Source organism: Marmota flaviventris, chromosome 9, assembly GCF_047511675.1.
Source record: "Marmota flaviventris isolate mMarFla1 chromosome 9, mMarFla1.hap1, whole genome shotgun sequence".
NCBI lineage: Eukaryota > Metazoa > Chordata > Mammalia > Rodentia > Sciuridae > Marmota > Marmota flaviventris.
Genome location: NC_092506.1, coordinates 17,983,810 through 18,009,338, shown reverse-complemented (window position 1 = coordinate 18,009,338; position 25,529 = coordinate 17,983,810). Strand labels below are relative to the sequence as shown.

Sequence of the window (25,529 nt, the reverse complement as noted above, 5' to 3'; positions counted from 1 at the left end):
TCCTGTTGTACATCTCAAATGTGGGAAGTAAATATTTTTTAAAAGTACTAAAAATCATCAACCTAGCATTAACAGCAAAAATATCTTTCAAAACAAAGGTGAAGTAAAAAGACTTTGCCATATGCAAAGGTCCAGGAATGTATCAATACCAGATTTTGCCATAAAAATATCAACAAGTTACTTTAGTGAGAAGAAAAATCATTCCAGAAGAAAAACAGAATCTATTGGATAGAATAAAAGACACCAACAGTAAATTGATGTGTAAATATAATAAATAAGCTAAAAAACTGACTTTGTTGTAAATTTTTAGGCCTCATGGGATATGAGAAATATCAGAAATTTATCAAAAAGAAACATCAGAAAAAAAAGGTAGTTGGTTTTAAGGATTAGCATCATACTATAGAATTTTGCTTTGGCAGATCTCTATCGGCTTAGGTGACTACTCTGTTCTCTGAGCTTGAAACTGTACTTCACAGAGCAAAAACTAATGAGCCTGCTGGGGTCCCAGAGTGTAAGTGACTTTAGCAATCTACTCCATGAAAACTGACTGGACCCACATTTGGAATGACAGAGAGGATTCAGTAGATTTCTACTAGTTGTAAAAACAGCTAGAAACAAATATTTGGGATAAAACCAAGAACAAATGATATTCAAGTCTATTCCTAGAGCAGCAGCAGCCCCCACCCGTACCTAGATTGCCTCCAAATTTAAGATGTTTTAAAATCCACATGGAAATAGTGAAAAATAGATCATCTGCAGACCTCCTGACCAAAGCCCAACAGTGTTCCGATCTCCCAGAGAAAAACAAGGAGTCAAAGCCTCTCAATCTGGAAGGAAAAGGAAAAGCTGTTTTTAAGAGATGACTCTGTGTGTGTGTGTGTGTGTGTGTGTGTATTTACATGTGAAAATTGTCACACCTGTGGACACCAAAGCTATTCCAATGTGATGATGAAGGTTCAGGTATAAATCAGCCTTGAGAACAATTTGATTTCATAAATAGTTACAGGAATAGACACATGCCTCTTAGACCCTGCTGGGTTCTGCAACTCTACCACCTCTATCAACTTGCCATGATGTGATTTGCCCACAGGGTGGCCCAAAAGGCAAACAGTTGGCCTGGTCACTGTCCTTCCAACTAATAAAGCTTTTCTTAACCTAATCACAGAAGATTTCATAGATTTCCCCTTGTCCTCAGAAAACGATAATGGATTGTAGAAAGGTTTCATCAACTTGTGCTTCAGTCTTCCAGTGTGCTACTGTGTTGATAAGCTTAATTTAAAAAATAAAAAAAAGGAGGAGAGAACGAAGGAAAGAAAGGAGGAGAATAACCAAACAGGATTTTTTGAATCCTGAAGTGATCTGTAAACCCCCCACTTGGCTACCTCTTTAGTGATTGTTCTTAATTGGAGACAGTGTAAGTCCCTTGGTAAATCAGAAAGGTTACTTCTTTATTAGGCTCATAGGTTCTTAAATCTTCTACTTTAAACCTTTGTATGAAAACAGTAGAAACTCTAATTCTACAAATTTAACCAGGATCACATAACTGGGTGACTCTTCCCCCATTTATATCCCAAGCAGCTTGTTTCCACAGTTAGGAGCAAGAAGTTTCAATAATTTCATGGAGTTCATGGACTCTCTGAATAAGTTTACTTCATGTGAATGAATCATGTGTGTCATAAGATCTCAGGTTGTACTGCAGATGACCTGAGAATCTTCAAACGTGCTTCACTTTTAAATGGCTGTGAAAACTAATCTCTCAGAATTATCTTTATTATTCGGTGAAATCCTTAATACATAGACTTTAGTAGTTGAATAGAATTATACTGTAGAAAATTACCCTCAGAAAAATATGGCAATTATTAATTGGTTTAATTATATTAATTGGCTGAGTACATACATATTGATTGGCATTAAACTATACCAATGATTTGCCTTCAATACTTGTTGACATTATCTACAAGCAACAATTAATCTCCAAATAAATGACTTAGCATGATGAACCAGAGTTTATGCTTGAGTTCTGACATGAGGTAGATCAAATTTTTGTTGATTTATGTTTGCACTATTCTGAGATTTTTTTTTTTTTTTAATTAAAGATATCAGTCTGTAGGTCTGCATGGAACTGTGGACCTGGGTCTCTGTTTTGCAGGATGGGGCTTGTTAAAGTTGTCAGGAACAAGAGCTACTTTAAGAAATATCAAGTGAAATTTAGAAGAAAAGGAGAGGGCAAAACTGATTCCTATGCTTGAAAACGTTTGTTGATCCAGGACAAGAAAAGTACAACACACACAAATACAGAATGATAATTTGTGTAACAGAGATATCATTTTCCAGATTGTTTATGCCCATATAGAAGGGGATATGATAGCCCAGCAGCATATGCACATGAATTGCTTAAATATGGTGTGAAAGTTGGCCTAACAAATTATGCTGCAGCATATTGAACTGGCCTGCTGCTGGCTGCAGGCTTCTCAATAAGTTTCGCATGGACCATATCTATGAAGGCCAAATGGAGGTGACTGGAGATGAACATAATGTGGAAAACATTAATGGTCAACTTGGTGCCTTCACCTGCTATTTGGATGCAGGCCTTGATAGAACTACAACTGGCAATAAAGTTTTTGGTGCCCAGAAGGGAGCTGTGGGTGGGGGCTTGTCTATCCCTCATAGTACCAAATGATTCCCTGGTTACGATTCTGAAAGGCAGGAGTTCAATACTGAAGTACATCGGAAGTGCATCATGGGTCAGAACTTTGCAGATTATATGTGTTATCTAATAGAAGAAGATGAATATGCTTATAAGAAACAATCCTCTCAGTATATAAAGAACAATGTTACCCCCAGCATGATGGAGGAGATGTATAAGAAAGCTCATTCTGCTATATGAGAGAATCCAGTCTATGAGAAGAAGCCCAAGAGAAGTTTAAAAGAAGAAGTGGAACTGTCCTAAAATGTCCCTTGCCCAGAAGAAAGATTACATTTGTAGTGCAAAAGAAGGCAAGCTTCCTCAGAGCTCAGGAATAGGCTGCTGAGAGCTAAACCAAACAAGTTTTTTTTCCCTGTATTTTTTTTCAGATAAAGATAATAAACTTATTTAACAACACCCCCCCCCCAAAAAAAAAATACAAGAAGAAAAACAATGCAATTTGGACATCTCCCAAGGTATGGCTAAGGGGAGATGTAATGAGGACTTTCAGTAAGGTCACCATTCCAGTAGGGTCACTTGGAGGGGCAGAGCATTTTGAAGATAGCCACTGGCTGTTTGAAGAGCAGAAAAGACATCACTGATGATCCTAAGAAATGGACATGTTCCTCCTACATCAAGGATTCTACAATTAGAAAAGTTAGAGATAATCTTGAAGAAGCTTGTGAAAAGGTCTCAAAGGGAAGAAAAATATAAATCTTTCAATATCTGCCAGTTTCAGAGACAGTATGCCAGTTTGTTAAGATACAAAGTCAAGTAGGATTTTTCTTCCTTGTCCCCCAGACTGTGCTGTCTGCTTTTCTGCTTTAGGCTCCCTGATTTCAGCTGAAGGTGAAGTGGGGAGGGATTTTTGACTGTTTGGTTAATGTCATGCACTGGAGATTTTACTTTTTGGCCTTGCCTCACATTGAGGGGAAATTGGGTTCTGTGTTATACAAAAGTGAGAAGAAAAAAGTAAGGAGAAAGTTTTGTGAGTTTTCAGTCAGGCAGATTAAAAAAAATCTCTCCACTGTAGTGAGTTTGAAAAAGTAAAAAGAGACAAGAATCAAATTTTTATTTCCATTATGCCTTGCTTACATAAGATCCAATTACACTTTAAACTCCATAGAATGAAATTCCAATGCTTTTAAAAAAATCATAAGCCAGAAAATAAGGAGAATTGTGAGTACTCATCTGAAGTGAGTGTAAACAAATGTGTCACTTGTGAATAGATCTGACAGCTTTGATGATATCCTTTTTGAATGCTGATACTTACTCTCCCTCTTCTGTAAACAAGTATTTGTAATTGTTGGTACAGTGTTGTGACATTTTGTGTTTGGTGGATGGAGCTCATGCACATAACAAAGTACATAATGTTTTCTTCTATTAACCTGTATCAATTCCAGGTATTACTTGGTGCCAGTGTAAGTAAACTCATAAGTTCAGGTACTGATACTCAAGTGTCTGTGAAATTATGAAGTGGGGAGTGGTTAGCATACATTCTATGTATAGATAGAATTATTTTCAAAGGAAAATAGTGGTGTTAAACATTCCCCATAAAACTAAAATCCAAAGTTAGGAAACACTAGACCATCTTTTCAGGCCATGCAACAAAAACTAAACTGAGAGGATGTATGCATTACAATACACATAATATTAATCAATTTAAGTCATACTTTGCTACACCATATTTTTTTCATGGCATTTTTCACTTCTGCATTCCTTAGTGTATAGATCAAAGGATTCAGTAAAGGTGTTCCAATTGTATAAAATGCAGCCACCATCTTGTCCACTGGAAATGTGGTTGGTGGACGAGTGTATATAAATATACATGGACCAAAAAATATGACCACAACAATAAAGTGGGAGGTGCATGTGGAAAGAGCTTTGCGCCTTCCTTCTGCACTGTGGTTTCTCAGAGAGTATAGGATGACAATATAGGAGATAAGTAAGACTGTGAAACTCACCATGCATATGGCCCCACTATTAAACACTATGAGTAGATTGATGACATATGTGTCCATGCAGGCAAGTTTCAACAAAGGTTGCATATCACAGAAATAGTGATCAATAACATTGGGGCCACAGAAGGGCAATCTCAAAGCCAGAGAAATCTGTGCTGAAGAATGCATGCAAGATCCCACCCAAGGCCCAGCGGCCTGCTGAGGGGCAGAGCCGCCCCCCACCCCCCTCGCCTGCCAGGTAGGGGAAGGGTGACCACCGACAGAAAAGGCCCAGTGGCCCGCGTCGGGACAGAGCTTCCAATCACTCCTGCAAGGTAGGCGGGCCTGCGACCCACTGGCAGAAGAGGAGCAGCCGCCTGCTGAGAGGCTGAGCCGCCCCCTCCCCCTGCGCCAGCATAGTAGAGGGAACTGGGACCAAAGACAGAGCAGGCCCAGCGGCCTGCTGAGGGGCAGAGCCGCCCCCCACCCCCCTCGCCTGCCAGGTAGGGGAAGGTTGACCACCGACAGAAAAGGCCCAGTGGCCCAGGGCGGGACAGAGCTTCCAATCACTCCTGCAAGGTAGGCGGGCCTGCGACCCACCGGCAGAAGAGGAGCAGTCGCCTGCTGAGAGGCTGAGCCGCCCCCTCCCCCTGCGCCGGCATAGTAGAGGGAACTGGGAACAAAGACAGAGCAGGCCCAGCGGCCTGCTGAGGGGCAGAGCCGCCCCCCACCCCCCTCGCCTGCCAGGTAGGGGAAGGGTGACCACCGACAGAAAAGGCCCAGTGGCCCAGGGCGGGACAGAGCTTCCAATCACTCCTGCAAGGTAGGCGGGCCTGCGACCCACCGGCAGAAAAGGAGCAGTCGCCTGCTGAGAGGTTGAGCCGCCCCCTCCCCCTGCGCCGGCATAGTAGAGGGAACTGGGACCAAAGACAGAGCAGGCCCAGCGACCTGCTGAGAGGCAGAGCCGCCCCCCACCCCCCTCGCCTGCCAGGTAGGGGAAGGGTGACCACCGACAGAAAAGGCCCAGTGGCCCAGGGCGGGACAGAGCTTCCAATCACGCCTGCAAGGTAGGCGGGCCTGCGACCCACTGGCAGAAGAGGAGCAGCCGCCTGCTGAGAGGCTGAGCCGCCCCCTCCCCCTGCGCCGGCATAGTAGAGGGAACTGGGACCAAAGACAGAGCAGGCCCAGCGGCCTGCTGAGGGGCAGAGCCGCCCCCCACCCCCCTCGCCTGCCAGGTAGGGGAAGGGTGACCACCGACAGAAAAGGCCCAGTGGCCCGCGGCGGGACAGAGCTTCCAATCACTCCTGCAAGGTAGGCGGGCCTGCGACCCACCGGCAGAAGAGGAGCAGCGGCCTGCTGGGAGGCAGAGCCGCCCCCTCCCCCCCGCACCTGCAAGGTAGTCGGAACTGAGACCACCATCAGAACACGTCAGACCTGCAACCGAGAGACAGAACAGGCCCAGTGGCCTGAGGAAGGGTAGAGCCGCCCCCCCCCCCACACGCCTGCAAAGTAGGCGGACCTGCGACCCACTGGCAGTACAGCCCCAGAGGCCTGCAGAGGGGCAGTGCCGCTGCCTGCGCCTGCAAAGTAGGCAGAACTGCGACCACCGACAGAACAAGCCTAGCGGCCCGCAGAGGGACAGAGCCGCCGCCCGCGCCTGCAAGGACGGCGGACCTGCTACCGACTGGCAGAGCAGGCCCAGCGGCCTGCCGGCGTGGTAGGCACATTGCCCCAATTGGCGGAGGGGCAGAGCCGCCGCCCGTGCCTGCGAGGGAGACTTTGCAACTATACAAGACCAATATAAATATATAGGGGGAAAATTCAATAGCACAACAGTTTCACCAAGAAGAAAGGAACGCGAACAGTATGAAGAGACAAGGAAAGAAAGGACCACAAGCATTGCAGGTCAACTCAACTTTAGAAGAGGTAATAGCTGCAGCTGATGGAATGTCAGATAAAGAATTCAGGATATACATGCTTCAGATGATCTGGAGTCTCAAGGAAGACATCAGACAGCAAAATCAGACAATGAAAGATCACTTCAACAATGAATTACATAAACAAATCCAAGAAGCAAAAGATCAACTATACAGGGAAATAGAGGTTATAAAAAACAAACAAACAGAAATCCTAGAAATGCAGGAAGCAATAAGCCAACTTAAAAACTCAATTGAGAATACTACCAGCAGAGTAGAACACTTAGAAGACAGAACATCAGACAATGAAGATAAAGTATATCAACTTGAAAAGAACATAGACAGCTCAGCAAGACTGTTAAGAAACCATGAGCAGAACATCCAAGAAATATGGGATAACATCAAGAGACCAAATTTAAGAGTCATTGGGATACAGGAAGGAACAGAGTTTCAAACCAAAGGAATGAGCAATCTATTCAATGAAATAATTCGAGAAAACTTCCCAGATTTGAAGAATGAGACAGAACCCCAAATCCTAGAAGCCTACAGGACGCCGAATGTGCAAAATCATAAGAGACCCACACCTAGACACATTATAATGAAGATGCCCAACATACAGAACAAGGAGAGAATTTTAAAAGCTACAAGAGAAAGGAAGCAGATCACATTTAGGGGTAAGCCAATCAGGATAACAGCTGATCTTTCAACACAGACTCTGAAAGCTAGAAGATCCTGGAATAACATATTTCAAACACTGAAAGAAAATGGGTTCCAACCAAGAATTGTGTTTCCAGCGAAATTAAGCTTCAGGATGGAAGATGAAATTAAAACCTTCCACGATAAACAAAAGTTAAAAGAATTTGCAGCTAGAAAACCATCTCTTCAAAACATCCTTGGCAAAACATTACAGGAAGAGGAAATGGAAAATAACAATGAAAACCAACAGTGGGAGGTAGGACACTAAAGGGGGGAAAATAATCAAAGTGGAAAACAAACCATGTTTAGTAACATAAATAAACAAATATGGCTGGAAGAACAACACATATCTCAATAATAACCCTAAATGTTAATGGCTTAAACTCACCAATTAAGAGACACAGGCTAGTAGAATGGATCACAAAACAAGACCCAACAATATGCTGCCTACAGGAGACGCATTTGATAGGAAAAGACATACATAGGCTGAAGGTGAAAGGTTGGGAAAAATCATATCACTCATATGGACTTCGGAAACAAGCAGGAGTATCCATACTCATATCAAATAAAATAGATTTTAAGCCAAAGTTAATCAAAAGGGATAAAGAGGGACACTACATACTGCTCAAGGGAACCATACACCAACAAGACATAACAATCATAAATATATATGCCCCAAACAATGGTGCAGCTATGTTCATCAAACAAACTCTTCTCAAGTTCAAGAGTCTAATAGACCACCATACAATAATCATGGGAGACTTCAACACACCTCTCTCACCACTGGACAGATCTTCCAAACAAAAGTTGAATAAGGAAACTATAGAACTCAATAACACAATTAATAACCTAGATTTAATTGACATATATAGAATATACCACCCAACATCAAACAGTTACACTTTTTTCTCAGCAGCACATGGATCCTTCTCAAAAATAGATCATATATTATGTCACAGGGAAACTCTTAGACAATACAAAGGAGTAGAGATAATACCATGCATCCTATCTGATCATAATGGAATGGAACTGAAAATCAACGATAAAAGAAGGAAGGAAAAAGAATATATCACTTGGAGAATGAACAATAGGTTACTGAATGATCAATGGGTTATAGAAGACATCAAGGAGGAAATTAAAAAATTCTTAGAGATTAATGAAAACACAGACACAACATATCGGAATCTATGGGACACATTGAAAGCAGTTCTAAGAGGAAAATTCATTGCTTGGAGTTCATTCCTTAAAAAAAGAAAAAACCAACAAATAAATGATCTCATACTTCATCTCAAAATCCTAGAAAAAGAAGAGCAAAACAACAGCAAAAGAAGTAGAAGGCAAGAAATAATTAAAATCAGAGCTGAAATCAATGAAATCGAAACAAAAGAAACAATTGAAAAAATTGACAAAACTAAAAGTTGGTTCTTTGAAAAAATAAACAAAATCGACAGACCCTTAGCCATGCTAGCGAAGAGAAGAAGAGAGAGAACTCAAATCACTAACATACGAGATGAAAGAGGCAATATCACAACAGACACTTCAGAAATACAGAAGATAATCAAAAATTATTTTGAATCCTTATACTCCAATAAATTAGAAGATAGTGAAGGCATAGATAAATTTCTTAAGTCATATGATCTGCCCAGATTGAGTCAGGAGGATATAGACAACCTAAACAGACCAATATCAATTGAGGAAATAGAAGAAACCATCAAAAGACTACCAACTAAGAAAAGCCCAGGACCGGATGGGTATACAGCAGAGTTTTACAAAACCTTTAAAGAGGAACTAATACCAATACTTTTCAAGCTACTTCGGGAAATAGAAAAAGAGGGAGAACTTCCAAATTCATTCTACGAGGCCAACATCACCCTGATACCTAAACCAGACAAAGACACTTCAAAGAAAGAAAACTACAGACCAATATCTCTAATGAACCTAGATGCAAAAATCCTCAATAAAATTCTGGCCACTCGGATACAAAGGCACATCAAAAAAATTGTGCACCATGATCAAGTAGGATTCATCCCTGGGATGCAAGGCTGGTTCAATATAAGGAAATCAATAAATGTTATTCACCACATCAATAGACTTAAAAATAAGAACCATATGATCATCTCGATAGATGCGGAAAAAGCATTCGACAAAGTACAGCATCCCTTTATGTTCAAAACTCTAGAAAAACTAGGGATAACAGGAACATACCTCAATATTGTAAAAGCAATCTATGCTAAGCCTCAGGCTAGCATCATTCTCAATGGAGAAAAACTGAAGGCATTCCCTCTAAAATCTGGAACAAGACAGGGATGCCCTCTCTCACCACTTCTGTTCAACATAGTTCTCGAAACACTGGCCAGAGCAATTAGACAGACGAAAGAAATTAAAGGCATCAAAATAGGAAAAGAAGAACTTAAATTATCACTATTTGCAGATGACATGATTCTATACCTAGCAGACCCAAAAGGGTCTACAAAGAAACTATTAGAGCTAATAAATGAATTCAGCAAAGTGGCAGGATATAAAATCAACACGCATAAATCAAAGGCATTCCTGTATATCAGCAACAAATCCTCTGAAATGGAAATGAGGACAACCACTCCATTCACAATATCTTCAAAAAAAATAAAATACTTGGGAATCAACCTAACAAAAGAGGTGAAAGACTTATACAATGAAAACTACAGAACCCTAAAGAGAGAACTAGAAGAAGATCTTAGAAGATGGAAAAATATACCCTGTTCATGGATAGGCAGAACTAACATCATCAAAATGGCGATATTACCAAAAGTTCTCTATAGGTTTAATGCAATGCCAATCAAAATCCCAACGGCATTTCTTGTAGAAATAGAGAAAGCAATCATGAAATTCATATGGAAAAATAAAAGACCCAGAATAGCAAAAACAATGCTAAGCAGGAAGTGTGAATCAGGCGGTATAGCGATACCAGACTTCAAACTATATTACAGAGCAATAGTAACAAAAACAGCATGGTACTGGTACCAAAACAGGCGGGTGGACCAATGGTACAGAATAGAGGACACAGAAACCAATCCACAAAACTACAACTACCTTATATTTGATAAAGGGTCTAAAAGCATGCATTGGAGGAAGGATAGCATCTTCAACAAATGGTGCTGGGAAAACTGGAAATCCATATGCAACAAAATGAAACTGAATCCCTTTCTCTCGCCATGCACAAAAGTTAATTCAAAATGGATCAAGGAGCTTGATATCAAATCAGAGACGCGCCGTCTGATAGAAGAAAAAGTTGGCTACGATCTACAGTCGGTGGGGTCGGGCTCCAAATTCCTCAATAGGACACCCATAGCACAAAAGTTAATAACTAGAATCAACAAATGGGACTTACTCAAACTAAAAAGTTTTTTCTCAGCAAAAGATACAATAAGAGAGGTAAATAGAGAGCCTACATCCTGGGAACAAATCTTTACTCCTCACACTTCAGATAGAGCCCTAATATCCAGAGTATACAAAGAGCTCAAAAAATTAGACAATAAGAGAACAAACAACCCAATCAACAAATGGGCCAAGGACCTGAACAGACACTTCTCAGAGGAGGACATACAGTCAATCAACAAGTACATGAAAAAATGCTCACCATCTCTAGCAGTCAGAGAAATGCAAATCAAAACCACCCTAAGATACCATCTCACTCCAGTTAGATTGGCAGCCATTATGAAGTCAAACAACAACAAGTGCTGGCGAGGATGTGGGGAAAAGGGTACACTTGTACATTGCTGGTGGGACTGCAAATTGGTGCAGCCAATTTGGAAAGCAGTATGGAGATTTCTTGGAAAGCTGGGAATGGAGCCACCATTTGACCCAGCTATTCCCCTTCTCGGTCTATTCCCTAAAGACCTAAAAAGAGCATGCTACAGGGACACTGCTACATCGATGTTCATAGCAGCACAATTCACAATAGCTAGACTGTGGAACCAACCTAGATGCCCTTCAATGGATGAATGGATAAAAAAAATGTGGCATTTATACACAATGGAGTATTACTCTGCATTAAAAAATGACAAAATCATAGAATTTACAGGGAAATGGATGGCATTAGAGCAGATTATGCTAAGTGAAGCTAGCCAATCCCTAAAAAACAAATGTCAAATGTCTTCTTTGATATAAGGAGAGTAGCTAAGAACAGAGTAGGGTCGAAGAGCATGAGAAGAAGATTAACATTAAACAGGGATGAGAGGTGGGAGGGAAAGGGAGAGAGAAGGGAAAATGCATGGAAATGGAAGGAGACCCTCAGAGGTATACAAAAGTACATACAAGAGGAAGTGAGGGGAAGGGGAAAAATAATACAAGGGGGACAAACGAATGTCAGTAAAGGGGGCAGAGAGAGAAGAGGGGAGGGGAGGGGAGGGGAGGGGAGGGGGGATAGTAGAGGATAGGAAAGACAGCAGAATACAACAGACACTAGTATGGCAAGATGTAAATCAATGGATGTGTAACTGACGTGATTCTGCAATCTGTATATGGGGTAAAAAGGGGAGCTCATAACCCACTTGAATCAAATTGTGAAATATGATATATCAAGAACTATGTAATGTTTTGAACAGCCAACAATAAAAAATTAAAAAAAAAAAAAAAAAATCAAAAAAAAAAAAAAAAAAAAAAAAAAAAAAAAAAAGATCCCACCCAGGCCAGAATCACTAATGCATGACAGACCCGCTGGCTCATGATGGTTGAGTATCGCAGGGGCTTACAAATGGCCACATAGCGATCAAAGGCCATGAGGATGAGCACAAATATCTCCATGCAGCCAAAGAAATGGGCTGCAAAAACTTGAGTCATGCACTCATTGTAGGAAATGGTCTTCTTCTGAGAAAGGTCATCCACAATCATTCTGGGAGCTGTGGTTGTAGAGAAGCAAGCATCTGCAAAAGACAGGTAGAAGAGGAAATAGTACATGGGACTCCCAAGGGTCTGGCTTGTTTTAATGGTCACCACAATGAGAAAGTTCCCCAACAGGGTCATGAGGTAAAGAATCAAGAAGATCCCAAATATTGCCTTCTGCTTGCCAGGGTCTTGTGTCAGGCCAAATAAAATGAATTCAGTTACGCTGCCGTTTTGCATCACCCTGTCAGTGCAGCATGTAGTTGACAAATGTTTAATCTACAGAAGAAAGAAATTACATCTTGAGGAGACTGTGGTCTTACTTCTGAATTCTTAGTTCTGTTTAATATTGTGCTATCTGCAACGGCCTATGTCTCTTTGTAAGCTGATGCCCAGATCTCTGTAACATTTATCTGTTGACTCAGAAACCCACTGGATTGAACCAAAGCTTTTGGTTTTGTGGAATAAAAATGTATATATATCCTTCAAATATTTTATTCTTACCTAGATTGACAATTGCAGAACTTATTCTTTCCTTGGGTAAGTCACTTAAATTCTTAGAAACCTATTTCTTGTGCATCAAAATGAATTGTAAGCAGTTGCTCTATGATTTCTGAGCTTTCAGAAGAATAGTGCTATGCCTACATATCTGCACACATAATCATATATATATATATATATATATATATATATATATATATATATAGTGTATTAATGCACTTTATCTCTATATTGTGACATTTGAAAAAAAATCAACAACACTATTCCAATACAACTAGGCATTAATATTGTTGGAAAATCCCACTTGATAAGAATGCTCTCAGTTTAGTTCACTCATTTTGCTGTCTGTGATCTCTCACTCTATACGTATAGTTTATATGATTGAAATAATATCATGCCATTTTATATTATTATTTTGACTTATAATTGTTTAGTAACCCATCTTGATTTATTTTTCATAGATTAATTGCTAATTTAAATGTGGGATAGCATATCAATCTTTACATGTATTTGATCATTTGCTCATTGAGATATTTATGACATATCCAAGTTTTACTCTCATAATGATTCTACAATTAAGTTTAGAATGATTTCCCAAGTGCAATATTATTACTCAAATTTAAGAGGTTACCAATGTTATTAACAACTATTCAAAATTATTTTCAATATTTTGTGCGCCATTATTAACTGTATAATTGTTATAGAATAATTCATGATCATGATGTTACATACATAACGTAAGAGAAAAATTAAGACTGCTCTTTAGATTATTTGAGTCTGCTTTTCTAATCTCTAGAAATAATCACCCTTATTTCCTATAAGTAAATCCTGAAGTACTATAGACATTGTTGTATATGTTTATCTCTCTATTTTTTTCTCATGTACAAGTATGACCACTATATCAGTCTTGATAATTTTTCTAGAAAAATTGAGGCATTTGCAAAAGAAAAGTTGTGATGTTAGTTTATTATTATGCCAAAATTGTCTCTTAAGATATAAATTATATGATGTTTATAAAATTGAATCTTATCATATTCACATATTATCAACCATGGTTACATTTTTTGTAGATTTTTTTCCTGAAAATACTGCCCTTATCATATATCATTTTTGGGGAGTCAAATCTCTTTAGCAAACTTGGTATTTTAGTAGGATGCATATTAATCTCCCCAAATCATCACTATATTTTTAGATGAAAAACAAGGTTTGGCTTTTCTTCTATGTATATTTCTTTTTTTCTGTGACTTTGCTTCCTTTTTATTCAATCTGTCGATTTTTTCAATCTTAATTATTCCAGTGTTTAAAATCATTTTTAAAATAATATTTATTTTCTACTATGATTTCATAATTCTATTTTGCTTCAAATACTGAAAAATTATCAGAAAAAAAATGGTCACTTTTTAAACAACTTATCTGAGCTTTAAGACAAATATGGATAGTTTTGGGTGACTGTATGTGATTGATTTTTAAAACAGTACAAACCATCTTTAGAGAATACGAAATCCTTTAGAATGGATTCATTAGTGTAGAATTTAAAATTATGGAAGAACATAATCTGTAACTTTCATTGAAGAAAATCAAATTCCCAACCTGATTCTCTGAGATGAAACCATTGAAAACCAGACTTAGATGTGTTTTAGTTCGGTGGCCTGGCTTGATCTGAATCCACACTGCCTAATTTGAAGCCCCAGCCACTGCCCAACAGTGATGTGACACACTTAGAAAATCCCTTGATATAGACATGTAAAACATACATAATAAGATAATCCACCTTTTAGCATTGCTTACAAAGCTTCTGCCACTATACAGGAGATGTGCTATGGACTATGTTCCATTGGAGTAGTCTCATTATGACCATTACTCCTGGTTTTCCAGGATATATTGCCCAATGTTCATAAGCAATCCCAACTTTTCATTTACTCACAATACAGCTGTACAACAGTTTAAAAACATGAATTTGTTTGGGTTGGAGTTGTGGCTCATCGGTAGAGCACTCACCTAGCACCTGCAAGGCCCTGGGTTCTGTCCTCAGCACCACATAAAAATAAAGGAAATAAAGGTATTGTGTTCAACTATAACTAAAAATTAAATATTTTAAAAAACCATGAAGTTCTTTTGTTGAGTGTCTGAAATTATGCTTATATAAGGGATCATATCTGTTTTATCACTATGGTCAGAAGGTAGGAATGACTGTTCCAAATATCATAAAATGAATAAAAGTACTTCATATTTTTAATGTACAGGGCCTTGGATGAGAGAGAGAAAATAAAATCAGGCTTTAGTTGTAAAAAGAGTTTGGATCCAAAGATACAAAAATCAGAGGAGAGAGAACATTTAGGATGAGAGAAATGAAGCCACATTTTAATGGAAATGAGAAGGAAAATGCTTCCTATAGCAAATAGATCAATGTAGACTTTCTAGTTAGTCTGACTCCAAATACATCACAGAAAAGTTTGGAAAAGTAACTTTTCCCCCAGCAAAGTACCCTGAAAGCCAGATTGTAATGTTTGGACATCTTTTCATTGGCAAAGTATAAAACTTGGAGTCATAAAATATGTAATATCAGATTTTTGTAAGATGAATTCATCACTTAAGAATAAAAATTACTCCAAGTAATTTACCTGGATTCAACCATTAGTTGTTATTGCTAAAGTTTGTACAATTGTGACATAGAGCTCATCTGTCCTAAAGTCTCTACCTCCTTCAAGATGCTACAGGTCCACTGAAGACATCTGGTTTTCTATTCCCTGCATTTAGAAACTCAGGGCAAAATACAAGTTTATTTACCCATAATCTAAAGACAGCCCGAAGGCATTTCAAATACAACATGCCAGAGGCTTAAGATTTTTTGATTGCTTTCCTAGAGGCAGATCAGAGGTGCCCACTATCAACCATTGCCTGTGAAGAATAACAACATTAAACATCCTCTTCAGCTTTAACAGAACAATTTTTATGCTTCCAAAACGTAAAACATAATTCCTTTTGTACAATATTTAGCACTCATTAAATTCTAAATAAAATGGTTCACATAATTTAGTGGAATAAAAATAATATCAAGCTTTGGGTAACATAAAAGTTTCCATTGCAAGAATTATTATATTCTAGAATTTTAGTCCTAGACTACATGCATGTCAATATTATCAATGGCCAATTCTAGAATCATTTAAGTAGATCTTCCAGGAATTCATTGAGATCCTATTCTATGTCTCTAAATGGGATGAAGGACCGAAATTTGGTATTCCTTCCTCTCCTCATTTCACCCATCTCTTTCTCTTTTAGCTTTCTTTCTATTACTTGGAAAGAAAGAGTGGGCAGTTTAGAAATACAGTGATTGATAAATACAAATAAAAGCATTACTATAGTTTCCAATGCAATGGTTGATACACTCACCTTGGCTTTCAATACCCTTTCCCAGTGCTCCCATCTTATTGTCCTCCCAGTGTTCTGCTCATCCAAGATCCAGGCACACCTGACACTTTCTGACCTTCATGTATAAACCTAAATAGCCTCATTCCCTGAATATTCCATACCTTACAGTCAGATGACATTTCCTCTGCTCTAACCTCCATTCTCCATTCCCATCTCTGTGTGTGTGTGTGTGTGTGTGTGTGTTAATTGAGATGTATATTTCCTAAATATACACTTCGGTATCTTTTAACCTCAATATCCTTTGTTCATTTTATCTGATATCTTGTAAGATGAGTTACCTCATTGTGCTGTGTGTACTTTGGTCTATGCTAGAGATGGAATTGAGCAAAATTTTCAGGCAGAGAAAATCCAGGACCAGAATCCAAGATTTGTGCTCCATCGAATCTGTCCTTAATACTGCATTGCCATTTCCGTGCAAAGTATCATATTTCAACCATACAGGTGGAGCCAAAATAAACCCCCAAAACCATACACAGGAAATGAAGAAAACCACCCATATACTCTGAATATGTCCTTTCCAATGGACTCAATCTTCAGAAATCAGCATTTTGAAAGTGCATTTGAAAAACAATAGTGAGGAAGGGATAGAAAGTTAAGCAAAGGCTATGAAGAGTCAATCCAAAGGGGGAAAAATGTGCTGTGAACAATAATTAAAGAAAGAGTTTTCAGAGGATGCAATAGGGGAAATCCTATATGCAAGTATAAGCAAATAAGCATGGTAAAGATAAAGAATATTTTCTCCTAGGATTTCACTGAAGAGTCTTGCTTCCCTCTCCTCCTCTCATCACACTATTTTACACCTCACTCCCTCTAAAAGAATGCATTAATAAAGGGAGACGATAAGTAAAATAGCCAACACTAGTATCCTCTCCATCAGGACACTTAGTGCCATTAGCATCAATGCAAACTGACTGCATATGATTTGTGTACAAACCTATCCTTATCCTGATGTCAGACTCTGCAAATAAAGTAGTTCACAAGTATTGGGTAATACACCATTGCTCCCTTCACTGTGTCCCCTTTTTAGATTGCAACTGAGCTTGAGACACTATTTCATCTGGAAATATTGGATATTTTCATCATTGGAGAAAATATGTCCCTGGAATTTTTCTCTTCTTAGGAAACAGAACCAGAAAACAGCAACTGCCCTAAAACCTGGACCCAATGGGAGGCAAGAAAATTTCAGTCTCTCGAAATTCCCTCCCCAAGCTCCTATAGTCCCTGTCCCATACCTTTCCTCTGGAATTCGCCCTGCACCAGTGCAGATCCCAGATTCTTCACCTTTTGTTTAGGCCCAGAATCAGCAACTGCTCCCAAGGGTAAAATAACTCACTTTTTTTCTGTTGCAGAATTAAACTCACTTTATTGAAAGTGTTGTCTCTCTAGAACCCTTCCCTTCAGTTCTGCTTTATTTAGCAGGTTGCCAGTACCCCATACAGGTGATTTACCCATTGTGTGGGGATTTTCCAGTTGTTCACAACTCGGCCACAAGTTATTTCTCTATCAATTGCAAAAGCTCACTCATATATTATAAACAATTTAACAAGTACTTGTCAACCATTTACTGTGTGCCAGGCACTATTTTAGGGACTGGGAATTTAATAGTAAAGATTAAAAAAGAAAAAAGAAAGAAAGAAATCCCTATATTTTTTTATAAATTTTATTCTGTTTTCTACATAATAAACACAATAAATAAATTGTGTAACATGATGGTATATGGTGATGTGTTATGTAAACACATAACAAAATAATTGAAATAAATAATAAAATAGGAGAAACAGGAGACACAAAATGGATGAATTTGCTTTTTTTTTTTTTTTTTTTTTTTTTGGTACCAGGGATTGAACTCAGGAGCAGTCAACCATGAGCCATATTCCCAAACTCTTTTTGTATTTTATTTAGAGACTGGGTCTCACTGAGTTGCTTATTGCCTCATTGTTGTTGAGGCTGGTTTAAAACTTGCAATCCTCCTGCCTCAGCCTCCCTAGCCACTGGAATTTCAGGTGTGTGCCACCACACCTGGAAAATTTGCATTTATTTAAGATAAAATATTCATAATTAGGGAAACACATTTGTTTGACCAACCAAAAGAAGGAAGCAAACTATGTAGACATCTGTAGGGGGAATAACTGAGACAGAAAATGACCATTCAAGGTCCCTCAGGCAGAAACATAAAAAGTTGGCAGTGGCAGCAACAATGACTTGTATGTTGTGATGAGCTTAAAGAATGCAGTTAGAGGCACTAGTACAAAGGAGCAGAAAATGGCTGAGATGTGGTTGAAAATTAATGGGTATGGAATTTGATGGTTATGTAAAGGTCTTGGTTATGACTCTGGAAGTAAGGAGCTGGGATAGGTCAAAGGACAATATTCTTGAAAGGAACATGATCAATTGGTCAACTTAGGAGCCAATACATGGGAAGGATCTTCTCTGTGATATTAAAATCACCATGATACATAGCAGGTTCATGTTGAGTGATGGTGAGCAGAGACCAGCACCTTCAAGGTGCAATGGCCCTAGAAGCACTTGATGATTTTTCTAAGGGAGAGTGGAGTTTGGGATAATCAGAGTAAGATGAAAAAGTAACTAGAGAAGAGGTGTGAGCTAGAAGTGGTGATTAAAAGCACTCACAAAGTCTCACCTCTAAGATGTTGGCATGAGACATGTGGAGAGAAAACATCCCTCACTTAAGGAGAGACAGAAGGCCAGGAGAACCAGGGAGGCAAGAAAGCAAATGTTCACAAAGAGATTGAAAAGTTAGGGGATTCTGTCCATTGCTGACCTGAGATCTAGGAGTTGTAATGAAAGAGGCTCTTAAGGAATGAGAGCTATTATTTTAAAAGGAGGAATCTGTAGTTCTGTAGGAGACTTAAAACATGAATTTAATATATTCTCCTAAAAATGATAGTTTATTCTCTCTTGTTGGAGAAATATTAATGTAATTTCTTCAAATCCTGGGAACTCATAAAATTTGTGGACTTGCTATTAGGCTTTTACAAAAAGCATAATCCACTAGAATGTTAACCGTGAATATGGGATTTTTTTCAATGCTTCTTAGAATAACACTTAAAAATAATGAGTCAACCAAATTGAATTTGATTTTTGAACAGAAATGTTTATTGGATGCTCCTGGTGCCAGGTGCCTATGAAAGACTGTCCACTGAAATAAAATGTTCCCCTTTGCAGTAACAGAATAGTATCAGCATTCATGGCCACCAAAGGAGAGTCTACATTCACCAGCCCTGCTTTACACATAGGGGTAGTTCTGTGGCTGAGTTTTTGTCAATTGGACATAAGCAGAAGAGATACGTGTAACTTCCAGGCTGAAATCTAAAATGTTAGACTTCTGTTCTTGGATTTATCTCCCCTTCTGGACAGATGGTGACACAAATGCAGTGCTCTGTGGCAGTGCTTCTTAATCTGCAACATATACTTGAAACACTTCATGTTAAACTCAAATACTTCATCAGTTCAAGGCTGAAGCTTGGGATTCTACATTTTTAATGAGCTCCCAGGAAATGTTAGTGGTTCCAGCTATGATCACATTTTGAACATGAAGGTACAGCTTCACAGGTGATCAAGCAACAGACTGAGAGATAGCTGGATCTGTAAATTAAGAAGAGGAAATGCTCTGCCAAGTTGGATTATTTCTATGGGACTGTTACATAAAAAGAATAATTTCCTATTTAAAAAATATTTTAGTTATAGATAGACACATTATCTTTATTTTTATTTATTTATGTTTATGTGGTGCTGAGGATTGAACCCAAGGCCTCATGCATGTGAGGCAAGCGCTCTACCACTGAGCTACAACACCAGCCCAACTTCTTATTTTTTAAAGCATAATATCATTGTATGTCTCTTTGATAGAAGTTTATCCTTACTCTAAGTATTTATGGAACTCAAAAATATACATGAGGGCTTTTTCCTCTTTATATTATAACTCTACTCCTGAGAGGGTTCCTGAATTACTGATATGGTCTTATGCAGAGATGGCATTCCTTCTGTGACATTTTAAATTACTTTTCCCTTAAGAACATGGATTTGTATTAACCATGAGAATTCAAAATGTTAGAGTTTAAAACTCTTCAAAAAGGATATATGGAAAGAAAAGTTAAGGCAATATAAGACATTGCTTAATCTTCAGAATTCAGAGATTCATTCTTGTTGCACTACTATAAAGTAACTCTGGCCTTCAGAATTGGGCAGCAAAAATCAGATCTTTTAAATAAATACCTAGTTGTATCAGTGGAATAGAGGAAGGGGATTAATGGGGATTCTGGAGGGATGGGCAAATAAATAAATAAATAAATAAATAGTCCAGTTGTGAACAATCTCTCATGCTCTTGCTCACTGTAACCAGATAAAAAGGGCCCATCATTAGAAGACAGAACACGTGTTTAATACTTTCCAGGGAAAATTCAATTGGAGAACATGACTCAATGCTCACAGTGTTAGTTACTTAATATTGTGCAAAAAATGACCTCAAATTTAGCAGCTGAAAATAACTCACATTTATTTTTTCAGTTTCTATAGGTCAGGAGTTGAGTACGACTTATCTGGATCTGTCAGGGGTCTTTCACGACAATATAACCAAGATTCAAACAATGCTATGGTCTCATCTTAAGATTCAGCTGGACAAGGTCTACTCCAAAGCCTGTGTGTGCCTGTTTGCAGAACTCGGTTCCTCTCTGGACACTGACATGAAGGCCTCATTTTCTCACTGGATATTGGCCTAGAGACAGGTCTTAGTTCCTGGCTGTGTGATACACTGAATAATAGTTTACTACCTGGCAGCTTACTTTATTGAAGCCATCAAGTGGAGAATCATGAGAAAGATGGAAATTTCTTGCAATAATAACAGAAAAGTAAATTGCCATCTAAATATTTATGGGTGGAAAGAGAACCCTAGAAATTGAGAGAATAGGGGTTACCAGAGAATGGGGAGTGCGTGGAGACAGGCAGAGGTGGATCATTGGGAAATGTTATTGTTTGATAAGAATAAGTTTTGGTGTTCTATGGCATAGCAGGTAAACATAATTAACAATAAAACATCATGTATTTCAAAATACTAAGAAGAGTTTAATTTGAATGTACTCACCACAGAGAAATGGCAAATGTGATAAATATGCTAATTATACAAACTTGATCACTACCCAATGTATACACAATACATAAATAAATTATCACATTGTATCTCATAAATATGTACACATATTTGTGTTGTTACATACATAATATGTAACAATACATAATAAAAAGAACAATTAATAAAGATGATCTTGTTTCTACCCAGTGATTATGGGGCTATAGATAATCACTACACACTAGGCCAGAGAGCTTCTTACTGCCCAGGTCATCACATGAAGACATAATTCTTATCTATCATTTATATTTTTCTATCTGCGTACACATTTTTATTAATCAAATTATTTTTCTATTGCATATAGTTTTATTTTGTAGGGATCATATTTTGTTCCTTTTGAGTAACATGTAGAATTCTAGGGAAAAAAAGAACTTCTTATAAACCCCAGGTCTAACTTAAGTGATTAGCACAAATGATTGCAATAATACATTTGGAAACATGAAAATAATTATAAATGCTATATGATTATAACTCTTAAAAATATAAAAATTAAAAATAACTACAACAGTAAATTGTTTAAAATTAAGAAAACAAATGTTATTTAAATTAAGTAATGCTAAGTTAATATAATTTTGTTTTGTAAACCCTGCTCATCATTTGCCCTCCAATCACAAAGTAACAGTGTTTGACACCTTTTAACAATGATCACGTTCAGGCACTCAAATTATGTGATTATACCTGGGTATGAGGTATTCATCAGATGACCCAAACCATGCCTTTATATATTTTGAAATTATCAACTCAATCAACTCAAAACATAAAATCAGAATTTAAAAATCCTTATGGAAATTAGCAGAAATCTAGGTAGAGCCAATGGGAGCTTACTTTTATCAGGGTGGTAGGAGAGTTGGTAAGAAAATATACCACACCCTGGATATATATTGAAGGTGAACTATTTTTTTCTAAGACATTTGGTGTCAACTGTTAGAACTTCATTTCATCTATTTATTTTTTACTTCAATGCTTTGGCAACAAAAAGAACAGATTTCCTGGGGAAAACTGTAGGAGTAAGAGTGAGGCAGGAAAAGTTAGGCAGCAGCTGTGAAGGCACTAATAAGTCTACAGAGGAAGATGTCACAGAAATGTGACATTCAGATGAGAGCCATCAACACAGAGATAGTGCATGAAGCCTTATGAACCCTCATTTTAAATGTGGGAACTTTAATATACAGGATGGAAATGCTTCTCTGAGGTATTGTTGCCTTCAACACAGCTTCAGAATAATCTCAGCTAATCTTAATTAATCCAGGAAGGAGGAGCTTCCCAATCATCCCACAAATGTTTGTGCTAAAAGCAGCTTATACAAATATCAGGAAACCTCCTCTGCTGTGTCATTTCAATTACTACATCTTCTTTCTCCTGTTTTCAACTCCTAAGCTTTCCTTCTATTTATATCATAAAACTAAACCTTGGCAAGGCAAGCGGTTTGCTGATAGTCAATGTCATAATCCAAAAATTGCTGCCTGCTGTCAATAAAATTTGGACTTTGAGGTTTTCCAGCAAATAATACGTAAATCTTCCAAACTTCTATTAATGGAGTTTGAATATCCATGAGGAAGCATGTCATGATTCATGGGAAGAATCCCAAAGTGGTACTGTGTAGGTTCATCTGCTACAGTTTAGGGGACAGTTCTCAGATTTGTAGGAAAGCACTTATTTTCATTCTGGCTCCCCAAAATGGCCTTTTATTGTCCAGACATGATTGAACTGATTCTTTTTGTCTAAACCCAGTTGAAAGTATCTGAACCAAAATGTTTATTGAATGAGAAACTACAAAATATGTAAATTAATGCACCAAATGTTTATTCTGGCCATTAGTAACGATCCTTCTCTCTCTAGATGACTGTTCATAGGAAGCCCAATTACTATATGAAACTGACTTCATACCAGCAGAATTTGACAAACAGGCATTATTGGCTATGGGCTTCAGTAAAATGTTCAGTTGTTCAAATGTTCTTCAGTTTGAAATGTTCATTCTGAAATGATATGTCTGCCAGTCATACTGACCAAAGGGAAAAATTTTTCTTGCACTAGGACTGTACCTCAGAACTAATCCAAATTGTGCTCCCACGATGTACTTTGTGTGGTATTTTAAAGTGGACATCTTACTCTTTGGATTAATAATAATGACACCAGCTCTTTTTCTCTACTGTGACTCTTTTTATAATTATACCTCATTTGTGATAGTGGTAGTTTTTATGACTCAAAATTTTACAAAAGATTCTCAATTCATCAACCAAAAAATATGGGCAGTGAAGATTAGTTATAAAAAAAAATCACCATAAATAATAGAAATCATGGTTCAATACTCAATGTGTGCCTTATAACAAGTTTTAATTTTATTTGAATGGAACATGTTGTCAGTCTATATATCTTCATGAGAGGAATAAAAGACCATTTTTTAAAGTTTTTTACAAAAATAATGAAGTATCAAATAGGTGTCAACTATACAATACTTAAGATCCTTGGGGAACATACATTTCTTGGAGTAACTTTGGTTATTGACTGTTAAGCCAGATAATGTATGACACAGATCTAAGAGTACCAGATCTCATTTCCCCCCCCAAAAAAAGAATGTTAAAAATAGATGTTCAGAAAGAAAATAAAGAAGAAAATCCCAATTACAATAGTGCGTTAAAGAAATAAAATTATAGAAACAACAAGATCTGGCTCATAAAGCTTCAAAAAGGCAGGGGAATCAATTCAGAGAGCAAAAGTCAGAGGGCTGGTGCACCTCAAATATGGCTGCACTTGGTAGTCTGTCATTTTAAGTAATATTGTCCTAAAATAAAATGGGTACATCCTCATTCTGCCTATTTTGCCAAATATCCTACTGGAATAGAATTATACAATAACATTGGGATGAGGACTTTATTCTTCTCCATTGTGCAATTTTACGTAAGTTATTGTAGAATTCTACAATAAGTCTTCCATTTTTGGCTGCCTTGAGTCACAGTTTGTTGAACCATAACTTTCTGATGGCATTTTTGACTTCTGCATTCCTCAGAGTGTAAATCAGAGGATTGAGCAAGGGTGTTCCAATTGTATAAAAGACAGCCACCATCTTGTCCATTGGAAATGTGATTGGAGGGCGAGTGTATGTGAATATACATGGAACAAAGAATAAGATGATCACAATGATGTGGGAGGTGCACGTAGAGAGGGCTTTCCTTCTTCCTTCAGCACTCTTATTGCTCAGAGAGTGTAAAATGAAAGTGTAGGAGATAAGAAGGATTATGAAACTCACCATGCATATGGCCCCACTATTAAACACTATGAGTAGATTGATGACATAAGTGTCCATACAGGCAAGTTTCAACAAAGGTTGCAAATCACAGAAGTAGTGATCAATCACATTGGGGCCACAAAAGGGTAACTTCAAAGCCAGGAAAATCTGTGCTGAAGAATGAATACAAGAACCAACCCAGGCCAGAATCACCAATGCACCACAGACCTGTTGGTTCATGATGATTGTATATCGCAGGGGCTTACAAATGGCCACATAGCGATCAAAGGACATGAGGATGAGAACCAAGGTTGCCATGCAGCCAAAAAAGTGAACAACAAAGATCTGTGTCATGCACTCATTGTAAGAGATGACTTTGTTCCCAGATATAGCATTGATAATCAATCTGGGGGCTGTACTTGTTGAAAAGCAGGAATCAGCCAAGGATAAGTAGAAAAGGAAGAAGTACATGGGACTCCCAAGTGTCCGGCTGAACCGAACGGTTATCAAAATGAGTGAGTTTGCCAACAGAGTTGCAAGATAGAGAAACAAGAAGACCACAAACACTATTTTCTCCTTTAGAATATCCTGTGTTAACCCAAATAGAATGAACTCATTCACACTGTGATTCAGCTCCATGGGTAGAGTGAGTAGATAAAAGAAAGACACAGCTGAGAAATGATTTATCTGCAAATAAAATTGATACAATGATAATTTGGCAGTAGATGTGAACTGTACTCAATGAGAACTTTGTAGTTTCAAACAACATAATACAGTGATTCTCCCATTTTTTCATGTATTATAAAGAGTAGGATTTTTTTTTAATTGAATCCCTTACTTTAACCATAGGCATTGATGCAAGCTCTTCTTAGGTGGGACAAAGAATATTTGGGGGGGAAGAAGAAAACCTACAAGTGATTGTGCTCTCTGCCAGTCTGAGAACTAATGACTATGTAATAGTGCCTTACTTGTGTCATCTTAATGTCTTAAAATTTTCATTTCTATAAAAATTTAAGATTTTAATGGACACATATTTGTACACAAATGTGTATGATATATATGTGTAAATACTGGGAATGCATCACAATTATGGAAACTAAATAATATCAAAGTGTACATTGGGGATGTC

General features: G+C 37.9%; 2 protein-coding genes and 1 pseudogene across 2 annotated transcripts; 1 reads left to right on the top strand and 2 right to left on the bottom strand.

Moving 5' to 3' along the window:
* Window positions 1-2,150: 2,150 nt before the first annotated feature.
* Window positions 2,151-3,039, top strand: LOC139707090 (large ribosomal subunit protein uL18-like; annotated as a pseudogene).
* Window positions 3,040-4,353: 1,314 nt separating this feature from the next.
* Window positions 4,354-12,338, bottom strand: LOC139707089 (olfactory receptor 4C11-like). Its single transcript, XM_071617084.1, has 2 exons — window positions 11,901-12,338; window positions 4,354-4,842 (listed from the first exon to the last, which is right to left on the bottom strand). Exons 1-2 carry the CDS (start codon window positions 12,336-12,338, stop codon window positions 4,354-4,356), a joined length of 927 nt encoding a protein of 308 aa, XP_071473185.1.
* An 11,786-nt stretch (window positions 12,339-24,124) lies between these two features.
* LOC139707088 (olfactory receptor 4C11-like) lies at window positions 24,125-25,039 on the bottom strand. The gene has a single exon (XM_071617083.1). It carries the CDS (start codon window positions 25,037-25,039, stop codon window positions 24,125-24,127), a length of 915 nt encoding a protein of 304 aa, XP_071473184.1.
* Window positions 25,040-25,529: the final 490 nt, after the last annotated feature.